At 37.9% G+C, this 16,566-nt stretch overlaps 1 protein-coding gene across 1 annotated transcript in view; it reads right to left on the bottom strand.

The window, feature by feature from the left end:
* Positions 1–6: 6 nt before the first annotated feature.
* The window catches only part of LOC135201663 (cilium assembly protein DZIP1-like), a 54,225-nt gene continuing 37,665 nt past the window's right edge, over positions 7–16,566 (bottom strand). Inside the window, exon 2 of the mRNA XM_064230776.1 lies at positions 7–15,206. Within this exon, the coding sequence (XP_064086846.1) occupies positions 12,510–15,206 (2,697 nt within the window). The 3' untranslated portion in view covers positions 7–12,509. The remainder of the gene's footprint in view (positions 15,207–16,566) is intronic.

The raw sequence follows: 16,566 nt of genomic DNA, 5'->3' as shown, positions 1-16,566 counted from the left end.
GCAGAGGATTCTTATTTGGGGATGATTCTCGACTCTCAAGTTTGTCAGGTTTTTCACTCCCCAAAGAGAGTGGATTTGTGCTTACAGACAGTTCAAGAGTTCCTGAACCTTCTGTCTTGTTCAGCCCTAAAGTGGATGAGTCTGCTAAGAACCCTGGTATCAGTGGATTCTTTTGTGAATGGGCATGCTGCATGAGACCACTACAATACTTCCTAGTTCCTTTGAACCCCAACCTAGAGATCTACTACAATGCCTCGGACTTGGGTTGGGGAGCTCTGCGGGGGGATCAGAGTTTCAGAACTGTGGTCAGATCATCAGAAGATGTTCCACATCAATGTAAAAGAATCGAAGGCAATTTTCTCTAGGACTTCAAGCCTTCACTCCAATAGTCTCCAGGAGAAATGGGGCAATCTATACGAACAACACTACATCTTTTTTGTATGTCCACAAGCAGAGGGAGGACTCACTCCTTCTCCCACAACAAAGTGCTCGAAGACCTTCTGCTTTGGGTGGAAGAACAAAATGATTTGAGTCGTTCCAACCAAATTCTACCAACAGAATGTACTCTAAATGCAAAAGTTTGCCAGAAACTTTGGAGGTTATGGGGCAAATCGGCTGTACTACACCTCTTTGCCCCCTACAGGAACAATCATCCTCCAATTTCTGCTCCCCCGTTCCCAATCTACAAGCTTGGAAGACAGATGCAATGCTACTAGATTGGACAGGACTGGACGCATATGCCCTTCCTCCCTTTGGTCTAATCAAAGAAGTCCTCATCAAGTTCATACCACATCAGAATGTGTTGATGACTCAGGTGGTTCCATTCTGGCCCAGGAAGGAATGGTTCCTAAACCTTCTTCAGTTTTTTGTAGACTTCCCCAGACTTCTTTCTCAAAGACGGTTGCTTCTCAGACAACCCAATTTTGACAGGTTCCATCAAGGGTTGTCGGCTCTGGCCCTGACAGGCTTCAGACTGTCAGGAGCATGGTCAGAGCAAAAGGATTTTTTCGACAAGCGGCAGAAGCTATTGCAAGATGCAGAAGAGCTTCTTTTTGCAAGCTCTACCAATCAAAATGGAGGATTTTCAGAATTTTTTGCAGCCAGAATCATGTCTCTTCTTCTGAGACTGTTGTACCTCAAATAGCTGATTTTTTGCGGTTCCTTGGGGATATGAGGAAGCTAATGCCATCAGGGGCTACAGATCCATGTTATCCTTGGCGTTCAAGCACAGAGGATTTGATCTATCTGTAAACCAGGATACAAACAGTCCCTGGTTATCGGCGGGGGTCCCATTCCGATGGCTTGATGATAAGTGAAAACTGGCAATAACCAAAAATCAGCAATTTTCATGCTTATCGGCCCTAATAATCAGAGTTTGGCACCGATAATTGGTTAATGGTGCCTCTGATAGATATGTATCAGGTGCCAATGACCGGAAACTAGCGCTTTTCGGCACTAGACAAGCACCATAAAACTGGATTACCAATAACCAGGGACTGCCTGTATTAGTGATCTTACCAAAAGCTTAAAAAATTGGAGAAGTTTGGGGATGTCTCTTGAAACCTGGACATAGTGATGAAGTGGCTTTCTACTTCACAGTTTGAACCAATGCGCTCGACTTCTCTCAAGAACCTTACGAAAAAGTTCTTAGTAGCCTTAGCTACAGCTAATAGGATAAGCGAAATCCAAGCAATGGAGAGAAACGTGGGTTTTGTTCAAGGTGATGCAGTGTGCCCTTTTGTTGGGGATTTCCTTGCAAAGAATGAAGACCCATCCAAACCCTGGCCTCACTCTTTGTCATTATAAACCTAATTGAAATTCTAGGACCAGGAGAGGAGGAGAGGCTTCTTTGTCCTGTGAGAGCAATTAGATACTATCTTTAAAAGACTAAGATAAGAGGGCCATCTATTCACCTTTGGGGTTTGGTGAGGGATCCTTCTCAACCACTCTCCAAAAGCTCTTTTTCTTTCTTCTTGAGAAGTCTGATCGTAGAAGTGCATTCGCAAGTACGAAAGAGAATATCTCTCTCCTTAAAGTTAAGGCTCACGAAGTACGAGCGGTAGCCATGTCGTTAGTTTTTCAACGTAACGTCCTTGTAATCTATACTTCACGCCACCTACTGGAGATCCAAGTAAGTGTTTGTGTTGCACTATTTGAAGGATGTAGAAGCAGCTTTCAAAATTGTAGTAAGTTGGGGCCATTATCCAAGGCTGGTATAGTGTTGGGAAAGGACGCATAGGGGGTCTTCTATCTCTCTACTGTCTCCTCACCTTGTTTTCAGGTACAGTAGTGCCTCAGGTTACGAAATTAATCCATTCCGAAGTGGCCTTCGTAACCTGAATTTTTTGTATCCAGAACTACGTTTTACATGTAAATTGCCTAATTAGTTCCAAGCCCTACAAAAACACCACAGTAAATTTTATAATAAAGCTAAATTGACCAATAAACAATGAAATACAACAATTTGGGCCATTCAATACTTAACCTAATCGTTACTGTACCTGTAAATAAAGTGTATTAGTGTACAGGGTACAAGAAATACTGTGTGTACACTTACATACGTATGTAGTAAAATGTGGACCCTTACCTTTCGAGTGAGGTGATGTCTGAAAGTGGCAACAGAGGGGTAGGGCAAATGGCAGAAAACATGAACACTTAACTTTATGAAACACATTAAAAAATGGCAGAAAACATTAACACTAAACTTTACAAAACACATTAACAAATGGCAAAAAACATTAACACTTCTTGATTATCTCCATCTTTGTCTCCATAGAAAGCCATCCTCTTCTTTGCATGAAATTCAGCAACATTCTTGGGACCCATGGCTAATAACGTAAGTCATTAAGTTCACACACAACACGATAAAGTAACTTACATTACAACGAAAGCGAAATCACTAATGCGAATTTACGTTAACAAACAAAATATATGTGAACAAACAAATTCCATATGTTTATGATAACGCTGCCGCAAAAAATGGTCAAGGAACGCCTTTACATAGAGGCATGATGGGACAGATGCTGACCAAATGGAGAGCAGGATCTTACGGCAGTGAATGGCATCAGGAACCAATGGGAGAGTGGGAGGATGGTGACGAGTCTACTGAGTTGGCAGCGCGCCAGTTTTAAAATTGTTCTCAGCAGCCCGGGCGAATCTCGGACTTTACCCTTTTGCAACCTGAATTATTTTCGTACACAAAAGCAAAAAAATCTTCCGTCTGCTTTTGTAACCTGAAAGTTTTCGTATGTAGAGGTTCCACTGATGTCAAGCTTTTGGGAAGTCTGGGGGTAAGAAGTACCCAGAGTATCCTCCAGTTTGTATTCTATGTTTACTGTTGTGTTTTTTTTGGGGGGAGGGGTTTAGTGTTGGTGAAGGTGTTGTATTTTATTCTGGTCTTCACCAAGGGCAAAGGCAATTTTGTATGTTTTACTTTGTTAACCAAGGGTGAACCTCCATGGTTACAAAGCCCCACTTGAGTAGGGGACAATCGTGGCCACTACCGCCACATCTCCTACAGGTGAAGAGAGCACTGACCAGAGGCAGTACTCACCTGCAGCTACGTTGTCACCAGGTAAGGTAAAGCAAGCATTTTTTTATTAATGCTAGCAATTTTATTTTTTAATGTTTTGGAGATTAATCATCCATATTCCCTCCCAGTTAATGTGGAATCAGCTATGTAATTTAATTAGTAAGTCCTTATTATGTGAAACTTATGTGAAAATTATATTTCTATAATAAAATAATGTTTCACATATACTTACCAAGCAGTTACATAATCAGACCCCTCCTTCCTCCCCACAGATGGACATTGCGGCTCAACAAATTGTTGGTCATCTGCTCACCAGTACCAGGTGTTCCCAAAAGTGGGCGGGTCACGTTCACCTACACTAACAATGGCAGCCCCGCCACCAAAATTTGAATTTTCAACTGCCATGGTAGTAAGCTTTCAGCAATGTAATTGCTTGGTAAGTATATATGAAACCTTATTTTATTAAAAAAATATCATATCTGTACCAATCATTTTCTTTACAATCGGTAATTTACAGTGTTTCAAAGCAATGCAAAACATTCAGTCAACAGTCAATACAGCAGAACTCTTATTTATATCCTCTTTTGTTCTTTATATGAAGCTATAGTGTACTATTCCCATCTTTCCATAATTAAAGTACTTCATCTCACAAAAACTTACTTCATTTTCCAAAAAGGTATTAATCCATGATATATATAATTTCTCTACATGTTGCAAAAACTACAAATTTGCATTATCTGTACAAGAATTTCTTTCCTTATAATAACATAGAAGCTTGAAGCAATGTAATAAGTGGTTAAACCTTTGGTAAATAACTACTCCTTGGCACAAATAGTGTCAAAGTTGCATGCTTTTAACAACAATCATGCTAAATTGCAATGAGTCATTTGTACCACATGTACATAAATATAAGAATCAAATTTATAATGCAGTAAAAGCAACCAACAATGTCCACCAGTATATATATTATTAACCAAAACAATTAACCTAACATGTTTTAATGAAGAGAGCTGAAAAATCATCTTCTCACAAAAAGTAGTGTCAACTTCAAAAAATATTACCTTAAGCACTACGATGCTGAAAATTCTTCCATCAGAAGAACACAAAATTTAGGGTACTTAGGATTGGGAAAAGTCATTTCATGACAAGTTATTCAATACACTTCAACTTTCGCTACTTGAAATCAACCATACAAACAAGTTCTTTCTAACATGTCTCGGAAAGTATTATAAATACAAATTCCATCAGTCTACATGCTAAAAATGGTCTATTTTTGTAGTAGTAACTTGGAAAAATTGCCATATTTCTGTTTAACCATACATTACTATTACACTAGTATCTACTATAAAATATCCTTGATATATGCTAATGCAGAAAATCTAAACATTAAAATAAAGTAGGGGAGCTTTGTTCATTGACCGATATTAAAATATTAAGTTTACTTTAACTAAACAATGATGCATCAATTCACAGTTTTGTTATGTAATACGTACTATGAAGTATGAAGAAAAATATAATTAAAAAGTTACATACTGATATTTTCCATCAAAAGTCTTAATTGAAGAATAAAGTAAAAACACTTTTCACTTACATCTCAATTTTTGTCCAACCCTAGGTTCTAATTAATTTCTCTTTACAGTCATTTGCTGGACCAATATTTGCATCGTGCACCAAAAACCTTTCAAGGTACAACTTCTATGTAATCCCTGTGTGGTAAAACATAAAAGAAAAAAACAAAGAAAAAAAATAAGGGCGAATTATGCATGCTTCAATTGTCAGAGATTATGTTTGAGCAGAATTATATTTGGGGCTGCAGACTTGATAAAAAAGGTAAGTGCAATTTGTGCTGTTTCTTTTGATGGTGTTTTGCATGAAAAAAATTTTTCATCAAGTTTAGCTCATGTCTAAGGCTTGGTAAAGAAGTATGCATGATTTCATCTGAAATATTAATTTTATTGCTTACTTTGCAGTTTTAAATTCCTCGCATAGATTAAAATTTCAAACCTCTCAAGTCACCTAAAGAGAGTGCAGTGTCTGCAGCTAAGCAGAGATTTTTCTGGACATATCTAATTCTTAGGCCTAGTTTAATTTCATAGAGTTATTTAATTCCAATGGTGGATTACAAAATAACATCTTTCTTACATTGGACTAGAATGGTGACAATGCATTCTAATAATTTTCAAAATGTATTAATATTTAAGTAATATTTTTGTCTACACTCAAGACCATAAACCTCTGCCATGCTGAGCAATCCAGCATCTACCCCAAATTAAATTCCTCTCTCCCAAACCTAATCACTTATTGCTGACTGCAAAGTAATAATTAAATCTGAAACAATCTAAACGCTTCTTGCAACTAACAAGGTCCACCATTGGTAAAATTTCATTAAGAATCCATGCATTCTTTTATGTAATCATGCTACCACTCAGATAAACTGAATCACAATCATGGATTCCTTGGTGGAAGTAATTAATAAAATATGTATTTAAGTCATTATTATTCAAACCTTTACACAAAAATGATGTTATGAAGAACTCATGATATAATATTTACAGATAGGTACAACATGGAGCATTAGATGAGGTTAACACAAGAACTACACAAATAAATGCAGCAGTAAAAACATACCCTTGGTGAAGGCAATAATAACAACCTAAGAAAAATACATTGCATAATGTTGAACATGCATTACATAAATACAAACACTAAATGAAGAAACCAACTGTAGTATTCAAATAACAAAAACTGGAAACTGTTGTACCTAATCTTGTTATGGCTTTACGTGAAAGACTAAAATTAAAGCAAAATAATGAATGACATAGACTTGGCCCAAAGAGAGGCTCATGGAGCCTCTATCCCCTTGATTGCCGACTTCTTGCTCTACCTCCGGAGAGAGAAGCTCCTTCGGTCTCAACGGTAAAAGGCTATCGCTTGGCCTTGAGCCAAGTCCTCAGACTGAAGGGAATCGATCTCTCTTCCTCGGAGGAACTCTCTATGCTCATATGAAGCTTTGAACAGGGTTGCACTCCGGTATTGGCAAACCTTCTCCCTGGGACACGTTGCTGTCCTCAGGTCTTTGAAGAGAGCTCCGTATAAACCGTTATCCCTGGCATCTGATTGGGATCTCACCCTGAAAACGGTTTTTCTTCTCGCCCTTGCTTCCTCCAAGCAAGTCAGCGAGCTTCATGGCCTAGCCTATACTGTCACTCATACTGAGCACTGGACCAATGCCTGCTTCAGCTTCGTTCCAGGTTATGAGCCTGAGCACAGTAACCGAAGACCCAGATGAGCTATTTCTCTGTCCTCTGAGAACATTGAGGCACTATCTCCAACGGAGCAGCACTACTCGACCCACCTTACAACATCTCTGTAAGTACAGGCCCGTCAAAGAAGAGGGTTACGAGGAATACCATTTCACATTGGATTCGAGAGGTGATTTGCCGTACCCTCTCCCCTCCCTCTTTTCCACTTGCTGGTACTGGTCGAGTGAAGGCTCATGATGTGCATGGAATGAGCCCATCTCTTGCCTTCAAGAAGAACCTCTCCGTTAGCCAGGTGATGGAAGCTGGCACATGGCCTCCCCCTTCCACCTTCACCAGGTTCTACCTTAGAGACTGTACCCACAGCTTCCTTGACACAACTGACCTTGGTCCTGTGGTAGCCGCTCAGCATGTGGTTTAGCTGCCTCCATGCCCTCAGAGGTCGGAAGTATCGAATCAAGGTTCCGTATCAGGCTGGTGGTGAATGTGAGAGTATGACTGGCCTATTTTCTTTTCACCCTTTCCCCTTACTTGGGGCCACAGCATCGAAACCCGTTCTCCAGCACCGATTTCAATACTGGTAATCATTCCATGTCTGACTAGTGGTTTTTCTGTAGACACACAGAAGTCAGTCTCCACACTCCTTTCTGAGGGGAAATGTGCTGCAACCCAACAAACCCCTTATGATTATATAGCCTGGTTTTGGTTGCCAGAGAGAGTTCTACGTTCACGCCTTTGATACCCAGGCCGTCAGCCATCGGGTCACATTTACCATGGCTCACGGGGTGAAGGATCCACGACCCCGAGCTATAAGCCAGAGTCCTGACATCCCGGGTTCCATTCTCAGCCAACGAGAAAGGACTTCCATCCCTACCTTAGGATGAGTCTTCTAAGTAAAGAATGGAAGGTTTGTATACGGTGTAGGAACAAATGACATTTATGAAAGTAAAATGTATTTTTCCCTAACCATATAAACCTGGAGTCCTTTACTTGTATATGGTCCTACCAAACACCCACTCCCTTGATTCAGGGGTCATCATCAAAGTCCTGGCTGTAATCAAAGTGACAACTCAGTGAGCTGGTGGGGAGGCGGTGCTTCCCAACTGCCAGCAGGTAACTACCAGCCCGGTAGTTACTACCTCGATATATAAAAGAATGTTTAGCCAGTAGTTTCAGCTGAACGCAATCTATCCTAAGTAAAGGACTCCAGGTTTGTATGGTTCGGGAAAAATACATTTTATTTTCAAAAATGTCATATTTTCATATTATTTTTGTGACTAAATGTTATAAGATGATAGTTTAAGGAATATTTGGTGTTTGAACTATTAAAAAAGGCAGTTAGTATAAGCATTTTATACGTGGGTCTTTGGTGTTTGAACTATTAAAATTGGCAGTTATAAGCATTTTTAGTGGGATTCGGTATTTGTGGATTTTTGGTATTCACAGTAGGGTGTGGTACACATACCCTGCAAATACCGGAGGACAAATGTACAGTAAAAATATGTTAACAGTTTAAAGAATTAATTCATTATCGCTACAGGGATATGGATAAATTATATATATTAACAGGTCTTTTTGACAGAATCAAGATGGAATATTTAAAGTTTTTTATACTCTTCCATGATGATTAATGCAGCATTCCAAAGGACTAATGATACATTTTAATATATGTATTAATTCTTTCACTTCAAAGGTATAAAAATCTAATTGATTGGTTTTTCATATTCTTATGGCATAATTTAAAATTTAAACTGCTCACAATTTAGCACTTTCATATCAACATAAAAATGCCACACAAAAAACTGAAAATACATATATCCATCAGTCCACACTTATAAGCCTCTCTCTAGCATTCCTACAGTAAACTGCACAGCAACTGAATTAGTGTCTACTCTGAAACAATAGTTTTAAAAGGTTTAATTCATGAAAAAAAAAATTTGTTATATAGCTGCAAACCATTGTCAAGACCCTATTTATTTGGTACTCAAAAGTTAAACCCACCACGCATTTGACCTTGAATTTTTTTCTCAATGATACACCATTATACTATGATAGATATCATAAATGGAATATCAACAAATATGTTTATAAGTACAGTAAATACTATATTTGCAAACAATACAAATAATTTTCAATATTTATTCATAAACATAATTGTGGAAAATTATTTGTAATGACTTTCTTTCTCTTCCAAGGAGTTTTAACACTTTTGAAGCAAAGAATAACCCACAAACCCTCACCTCCTTCCTCGGTCAGAAGCCTCATTCTCAAATTAATGTAATGTAAAATTAAAACTGGGGGGAAGAGAGACATTGATAAAATGCAAGGCACATACAAATCAAGCTAAATTTACTTTTAAAAATTTCTGTACACACCTAAGCACAAAAATCTCTTTGAAGGGGACAAATATTTAATAACCATGAGAGCATTCCACTCCAATTAAATTAACTCCCCCTACTCCAAAGAACTTGGAAATTATGTTTTCTCTGAACTGTAAGAACTTTCTGCTTTGAAGGTTACATGATCACACTATCTTCCAAACTGCCTTGTCCAACTCTTATAATCATATTTCCTGATCTGGCAGTCCTCTTTGGCAGCTTGGGAGGCCCATTGATCTAACTTATTGATAAAAGCTTCTGAAAAGCAAATGGCAGAGCTTCCAAACCTTTCATCTGGAACTCAAGGCAGTTCTTTTAGGTCAGGGAGTTTTTATAATCAGTTCAGAGGTCATAAACTAGCCTTCATATCAGACAATGTAGCAGCGGTTGCATACCTAAGGAACCAAGGAGTAAATTATCCATAATTCTTGGCAGCTTAAGAGCTTCTAATTATCCCGTAGGCCAAGTCCAGGAACATCATAATCATTCCAAGCTTTGTTCAGGGATATCACAGCCTTTTGGTTAATTCCCTTAGCAGGGAAGGGACCACCAAGTGTGTTTCCAAATGGTTCTTATGCCAAGGTTTTTAAAGAATCCAGAACATTCGATAATCCGTAAATGTTGGACTGCTTGAAGCATCACTTACAAAGAAACTTGCTGATTACATATATATTCTTCCTTCTCCTTCCTACACATGGGTCACTTATTGCGCTGTAGGTATGTTCTGGAAATTTACACCAACTCCATTCAGTCTCTTGACATGAGTCAAACAAAAAATGACAAAAAATGACATCTGGAAACCTCAGTGACTGTCACCATTCATGATAAGCTCTAGTAGGGGTGTTAAACAGACCTCTCCCACTTTCTGACAAAACTCTCAAAGAGGATTATTGCTGTGACCAAGTCTCCTTCAACAACCTGAGATATTCTATCAAAACCAACAGATTCTTAACCTTGCTGGTTGAAGGCCACCTGGTATGTCTTCAGAATTTGTATCATGCCAGGTGAGAAAGATTTTGCAGGTGATAGTGTAAACAGAAATCTTTAATCTTTACTGTAGAGGGGAATTCTTTAATCTCTCTATCTTCCCTGACTGGTTGACTTTCTCCAATTTAGGTACCTTCTAGCAGTTTTGATAAAGGGTATTATTAGGAGTTTCTTTTTTCTCTATCTTGCTAAGTCTTTCTGCAAACACCAAATGAAAGTTTCTCAGCAGGACTTAGTTATCAAAGTAACATTTCCCAAACATATCAGTGAACTGCACTGAATTATCCTCATGTTAATCAACATTATCTTCACTCTTCTCTCTCTCCCATCAAATCATCCATTATGTACTGCCCGTTACTCTTAGGTTAATCACCATTATGCTCACTTTTCTCTCTCTCGCATTAAATCATCCATTATATACAGCCAGTGACTCTTCACCCTCCATAAACTTTCCATGACCTTAACTTCTGAACTACCATGCTTAAGAAGAGAGACAAGTCCTTTTATTGGAAGATCCTCCAGCTTCCGCATCAGAATTACCAAGCTACCAAAAATTAACACAGACTTGAAATCTGAGTGATTAAGCATAATCCATAGGATGAACGCAGGAAATATTCAGGATCAGTTCCCTCTTAACCAAGGAGTCGGAAAGCTGCTTCTCTGCTTCCGTTGCTTTTGTGCTAAGGTAGATTTAGGGTCTTTAAAGCAATGGTATAAACAGTATAAACTTTTAAAAATGTATCTTATAATTTAAATAAAACTATCCATACACAAGGATCTCCTTCCACCTTCCCTCTTACTAGGCACAGATATATCAATTCCAAGTAGATGTTGGATCTTACCCCCTTGAGAAGGAATCTCTAACAATATATAATAGAATACGATCTTTTTACTAAAAGAAAATGCAGTCATCCACTTAAAACCAAAACATGAGGCTATTAGAGAAAATATGAATTTCTTAAACAAAATTTGTTTGAAATATTATCTTTAAACCTCACACTGACATTCTAAAATCCAACACCTTTCTAATATAACAGAAAAAGGATGAACAAAAGTCAAATAATGGAGAGGAAGTGCATATCCCCCCTTATTCTTCTTTACCCTCAAACACCTTGTGAACAATTATCTGCATTTAAATCTCTCAACTGGATTCTGATCCAGGATCTACACACACAAAAAAAGAAGATATACATTTAATTACATTTCTGACCCCCCTACCCTAAGGGCAAATGTCTGAAGGCTGCCTTTCTTAGGAAATATGACTATGAGACAAGGAAGGCTACTAAAGCACAAACATTTTCTGCTCAGTCTTGATGGTGCCAGTAAAGAGTAGGCCAGATGTTATTTAATTTCAAAGCAGTGCGAAAATATGCATATCATGTAAACTTAAAGTATAAAAGACTGTAATAGCCACAATGCCCTCTTAACTTCTTGAATTCTTTGCTCTTTTTTGGATACGCTTGTCACTGCAAAGCCTGAAGATCCAAGTTCAAAGAAATTTTTGAAGAAATTGTGATGTCTGGTACCGGGAGGAAATTGTGGTTATTACAGTTGCATATGTATCTGGTAAAAAAGTGACCAGTAGATTTTACAAATATATATTTCAGCCTAAAAAGCAACAAAAATGATTGCCCACTTGGCTACGATGGTGAAGATGGGTCTATTCCAGCTCAAATAAGTATATCTGAAAACGACAGATATATGTATGTATGAGAGGGAGTAGACTTTTAGTCCTTCTCGTGGTCAGGTCGGCAATGCGACCTCTTTGTGATTATGAGACCTGGGTTTGTTTCCCGGTACCAGACATCACAATTTCTTTAAAAAAAATTTCTTTGAACTTGGATCTTCAGGCTTTGTAGTGACAAGTGTAACAAAAACGAGCAAAGAATCCAAGAAGTTAAGAGGGCATTGTGGCTATTACAGTTGCATATGTATCTGGTAAAAAAGTGACCAGAAGATTCTATATATATATATAAAAGATTACTTAGCTCTGCTATGTTACTTCCTAAGTATAGGTAGATAAATAAACCAATAAAGGTATTACATGTAAACTGAAGCCTTTGCCAACTTTATGTACAAGTCATAACATTGCTGTCAAATGAGTTGGTAAATAGCCAAGGCAGAACAGGTACAGAAAATGAGAATGAACTATAATTGTCAAGACAATTGGAATGCATACTATTTGGGGAATACCTTACATTACACAAAAGAGGATAGATATGTAAAGAGACACAGAGCACAAAAGAAAATTTTTCACTTCCAGTCTGAAAATAACTGAATTTTATAGAACAATGGCTCATACTTTGTATGAATATCACAAAATCCTTCTTCTAAAACAACCATTACAAGCACCTATTCAATTTCACTAATTTCCAGGTCATCCTCAGAATCCCATGATGTAATGTTGCCTTTACTTGTAGAGGGTCTCAGTCCTGATCTGTGAGCCTTACTGACTGCTTCTGCAGAACCCCAAAGACTTGTGGGAACTGTATTTGAAGACTCACTAACACTGTGTATTTGCTGCTGACTCCCAGTAGGGGTACTCTGTAAACTCCCTGGAGGTTCTAATAATCCCCCTGCATTCTGAGATGTAGTCAGTATTCCACTCATAACATCTACAGCTCCAGCCATTTTATTTTTTTTTCGACCACTAAGTTGAAATTCAATGGTACGAGAGAGTGTGCTCACTTTTTCGCCAGACGGTTTCTTTAATTTTATAGGTTTTGGCTCTGATACTGATAAATCCCAATTGTTTGTAACAGCACTTGGGTAACTTACAAGTTCTGTTGAAGCTTGTAAACTATCGGTACGTATTGGGGGTTCTGATTTCTTTACATTTTCATATTCAGGATCAGACCCAGAATCCCATCCTGACATTCCATCCTCATCATCAATCTGTCCATATGTTTTGTTTTCAAAGAAGTTACCATGCTTTGGTTGTATGCTTGATCCCCCAGGTAATGGATCATCTCCAAACAGATTCCTGGAAACAGATTTTGATGTTTCATTATGAATTTCAACGTGGGCATTACTACTGGAATCATCTGGCTCTGTATCTGATGAGCTGCTATCATCTTTCAGACTAGTCTTGCTATGCACTTTAGAAACAGCACTACCTGGTCTGGAAATGACTTTAACATCATTAGAGCCAGAGTCTAAATGTAAAATTTCCTTAACCCCAGACTTCATTGACTCCCCTGTCTTTGATACTGATGTAGAAAGAACTTTTGAACTTTCTTTCACTTTTGAACGGACATTATGCATAACTCTAGAGAGAACACCTGACTGTTTTTTCTTATTACTTTTAACAGTTTCTTCAACAGTATCAACTTTTGATAAATTTTCAACATTTTCTATTTTATCATCTAATTTGGCATTTACTTCATTCCCTAGCCTCTTTCGTAATTCACTGAAGTTTTCATACTTCTCTTCATACTTTCTTCTTTCTTTCCTCAAATGAGACAAACAAGATGTTAAAATATCAGTCTTGAGACCTTTAGCAGATGACTGCACTCCTAACTGCAATAATTTTGAAGACAAAACCTCTGACGTGGCTTTTCTCATTTGCATCCACAACTGTGGATTTTCCTTTAGTAATGTATCCAGTGTCAAAGAATCAGATGACTCTTCATGAATTGAAGACTCCTCCTCTTCTGATTCTGTAGAATTTTCTGATTCACGATCAGACTCAGACCTTTGTTCATCATCAACATCAGTACTGGTAATCCGTAAGTGTTGAATTTTCAAATCACTTTGATTCCACTGAGATGTATCTGTTTCACTCTCAGAGTCACTGTCAGATGGTAACTGAGGTGCTCTTCCATACATAGAATCAGACCCTGAACCCCGTGAATATGAAAATGTATGAACACTATCTTCATACATCTCTGGGCTTTTGACAGGTGATTTTGTAGATCTGTCAGGTACAGGAGGCTTTTTAGCTAGAGTTACCTTTGGAGAAGGAGGAGGCTTTTGAGAAACATCTTTTCCAGCAGATTCCCTAAAAACTTTTCCTGAAGGTTCCCGATTAGCAGCTTTTCCCAAGGACTCTTGAGCAACTCCTTTACTAGAGTTTTCTTGGTACCTTCTCTTCCCAGAATCATGGTTCACTGGCTTTCTTGAATTTTCTAAATGTTCATTCCCATAGGATTCATGACGAGCTATGTCTCTCATCATTGCTTGAAGCCTCAGCTTTTCAGTTTCCAGTGCATCTTCATACTCCTTGCGAAGGTTGCCTTGGATTTCTGCTAAAGAACGCTTGTGATTTTTCTTTTGCTGTTGAAGTTGTAACTTTAGGTCATGAAGTTCATTAGAAATACCATCTACAATATCCTCTTTTCCTTTTTCCTCTCTACTTGCATTTGTACTTTGAGCTTCAATTTGTAACTTTAGAGCTTTTATTTCCTCATCTTGGTTCCTAATATGATTAAGTAAGCTTTCATTATCTACAGATATGATTTGTTCTCTTCCTGCATCCTGAAGTTGTGCAATATGCTCACTTAGCTTCCTTAACTGAGATTCATAGCCTTTCTCTATGTCATGTTTCTCTGCCCATGCCTTTTTTATTTCCTCTTTTCTTGTCTCATTTTCTTTTTCTAACATATACTTCTGATTTTCCATATCTATCAACATTCTATTAAAATTTTCATTCATGGCATCAAATTTCTTTTCAATTTCCAATAATCTAAATGCATCAACATCATTAGTTTTTGCTGGCTCTTGGACTGGCACAGATAAATCAGGTGCCACAGATTGTACTTCCACAGTTTTACTGTCTTTATTGACCACAGATATAGCACATACCTGAGCACTGGTAGAAGCTTGAGGCAAAACAACAGAACTAGCCTGATTGGGATGTTTACGCCATACATGAGACTGAAGGAACTCCAAATCTCTGAATGTTTTGCAACATATGGGACATTTTGAAGGCTGGAAGATTCCATTAGCAAGTGCAACAGAGTTTACGTACTTGACCGTTTCCCTCATATTTTTATTTGTGGCTTTCATTTTTTTAGCTTCCTCTACTTGTTGGAGTAGTTTAGATTTAACCTGTAGAGAGAAAAAATAAATATAAGAAAAGTTATTTAACCTGTAGAGAGAAAACATCAGCTCAAGAAAAACTATCTTTGTCTCATTACACAATATTTTTCTAAGTTTCATTTTAGAATAAGGTTAAAGTCTTAAATGTTATAAGTTCCTAACGTAAACCCACCATCAGGCATAAACCATTATCCTTATATTAATTTTGAATGAGGTTGTGGCTCCAAGTAGTACAGGCCACTTTATCCCATTTTGGACCTATACTGTACAGTAATTCTGACTCACTTATTTGCTGCAGCTGGATTTATCTTGACAAAATATCTTAACATAGTTAAGAATTTTTCACTAAAAAATTGTTTTTATAAAACAAGGTTTTAATTATACTTACCCAGTAATTACATAGCTATTAGTTTCTGTTATTCGCAGCAGTATAGATTCAAATTTCACTGTAGTTACACCGACAAGTGTGTAGGTGACACAAGTCTCGCCCCCTAGTGAGAAGGTTAGGAATGACACAGCCAATTACCTCACTCTTTTTATGCATATGTCCATCAGTGGGGAGGAGGGCTCTGATCATGTAATCACTGGGTAAGTATAATTAAAACCTTGTTTTACTATTAAAACATCATTTTTAATTATGCAACTTACCCAGTAATTACATAGCTGATTCCCACACAGACAGGAGGTGGGATAAATGGACATACATATACTCTACTCTAAAACATTAAGTCACGTAATGAATTAGAAATAGATAAGCTGCTAGCATTGAAACAATGCTTGTCATTCCTTGTTAGCTAAGAGAGCTTGCAGCACAGACTGCCTCTGGTTGGTGCTCAACTTAACCTGTGGTGGCGCTGTAGTAACGCCGAGGGTCACCTCTACTGAAGGGGGAGCCTTGTAGCAAATATGATTCCAATTACTCACAAGGACTACAATTCGCCCTTGCCTTGGGCACAGTACCACAACGAAAACAACCAGATTATGTCACCTACACTGAGGTAAAAACCACAACCCAACCACTAAAAGTGTTGGGTGCTCTGGGTACATTGTACCATCTTAGCTCCCTCAACTTCAACCCTTCACTACAAGGTGAAGGTTCGGACAATAGGAGGGAATCCTAAGCTTTCTTCCTTGATACCATGCCAGTAGTAATTAAAATTTTCAAGGTACTGCCTAAATTTTAACACTTTTCAAAAAACTCTCTTACACTATGAGAAATAATGAATGATCATACTACCAGTAGGTCGAATGCCACATGGACATATGAGATATATATCTCTTGAAAGCTAATGAGGTAGAGGTTGTACTTAAATGTCATTAGCTTTGCTAAAAGGAGGCAAATGCTCCTCTTCTATCTTGAGTCTCAGAA

Source organism: Macrobrachium nipponense, chromosome 28 (assembly GCF_015104395.2).
Source record: "Macrobrachium nipponense isolate FS-2020 chromosome 28, ASM1510439v2, whole genome shotgun sequence".
Classification (NCBI taxonomy): Eukaryota; Metazoa; Arthropoda; class Malacostraca; order Decapoda; family Palaemonidae; genus Macrobrachium; species Macrobrachium nipponense.
The sequence above is the reverse complement of the archived record's forward strand: the minus strand, read 5'-3'. Positions and strand labels throughout refer to the sequence as shown.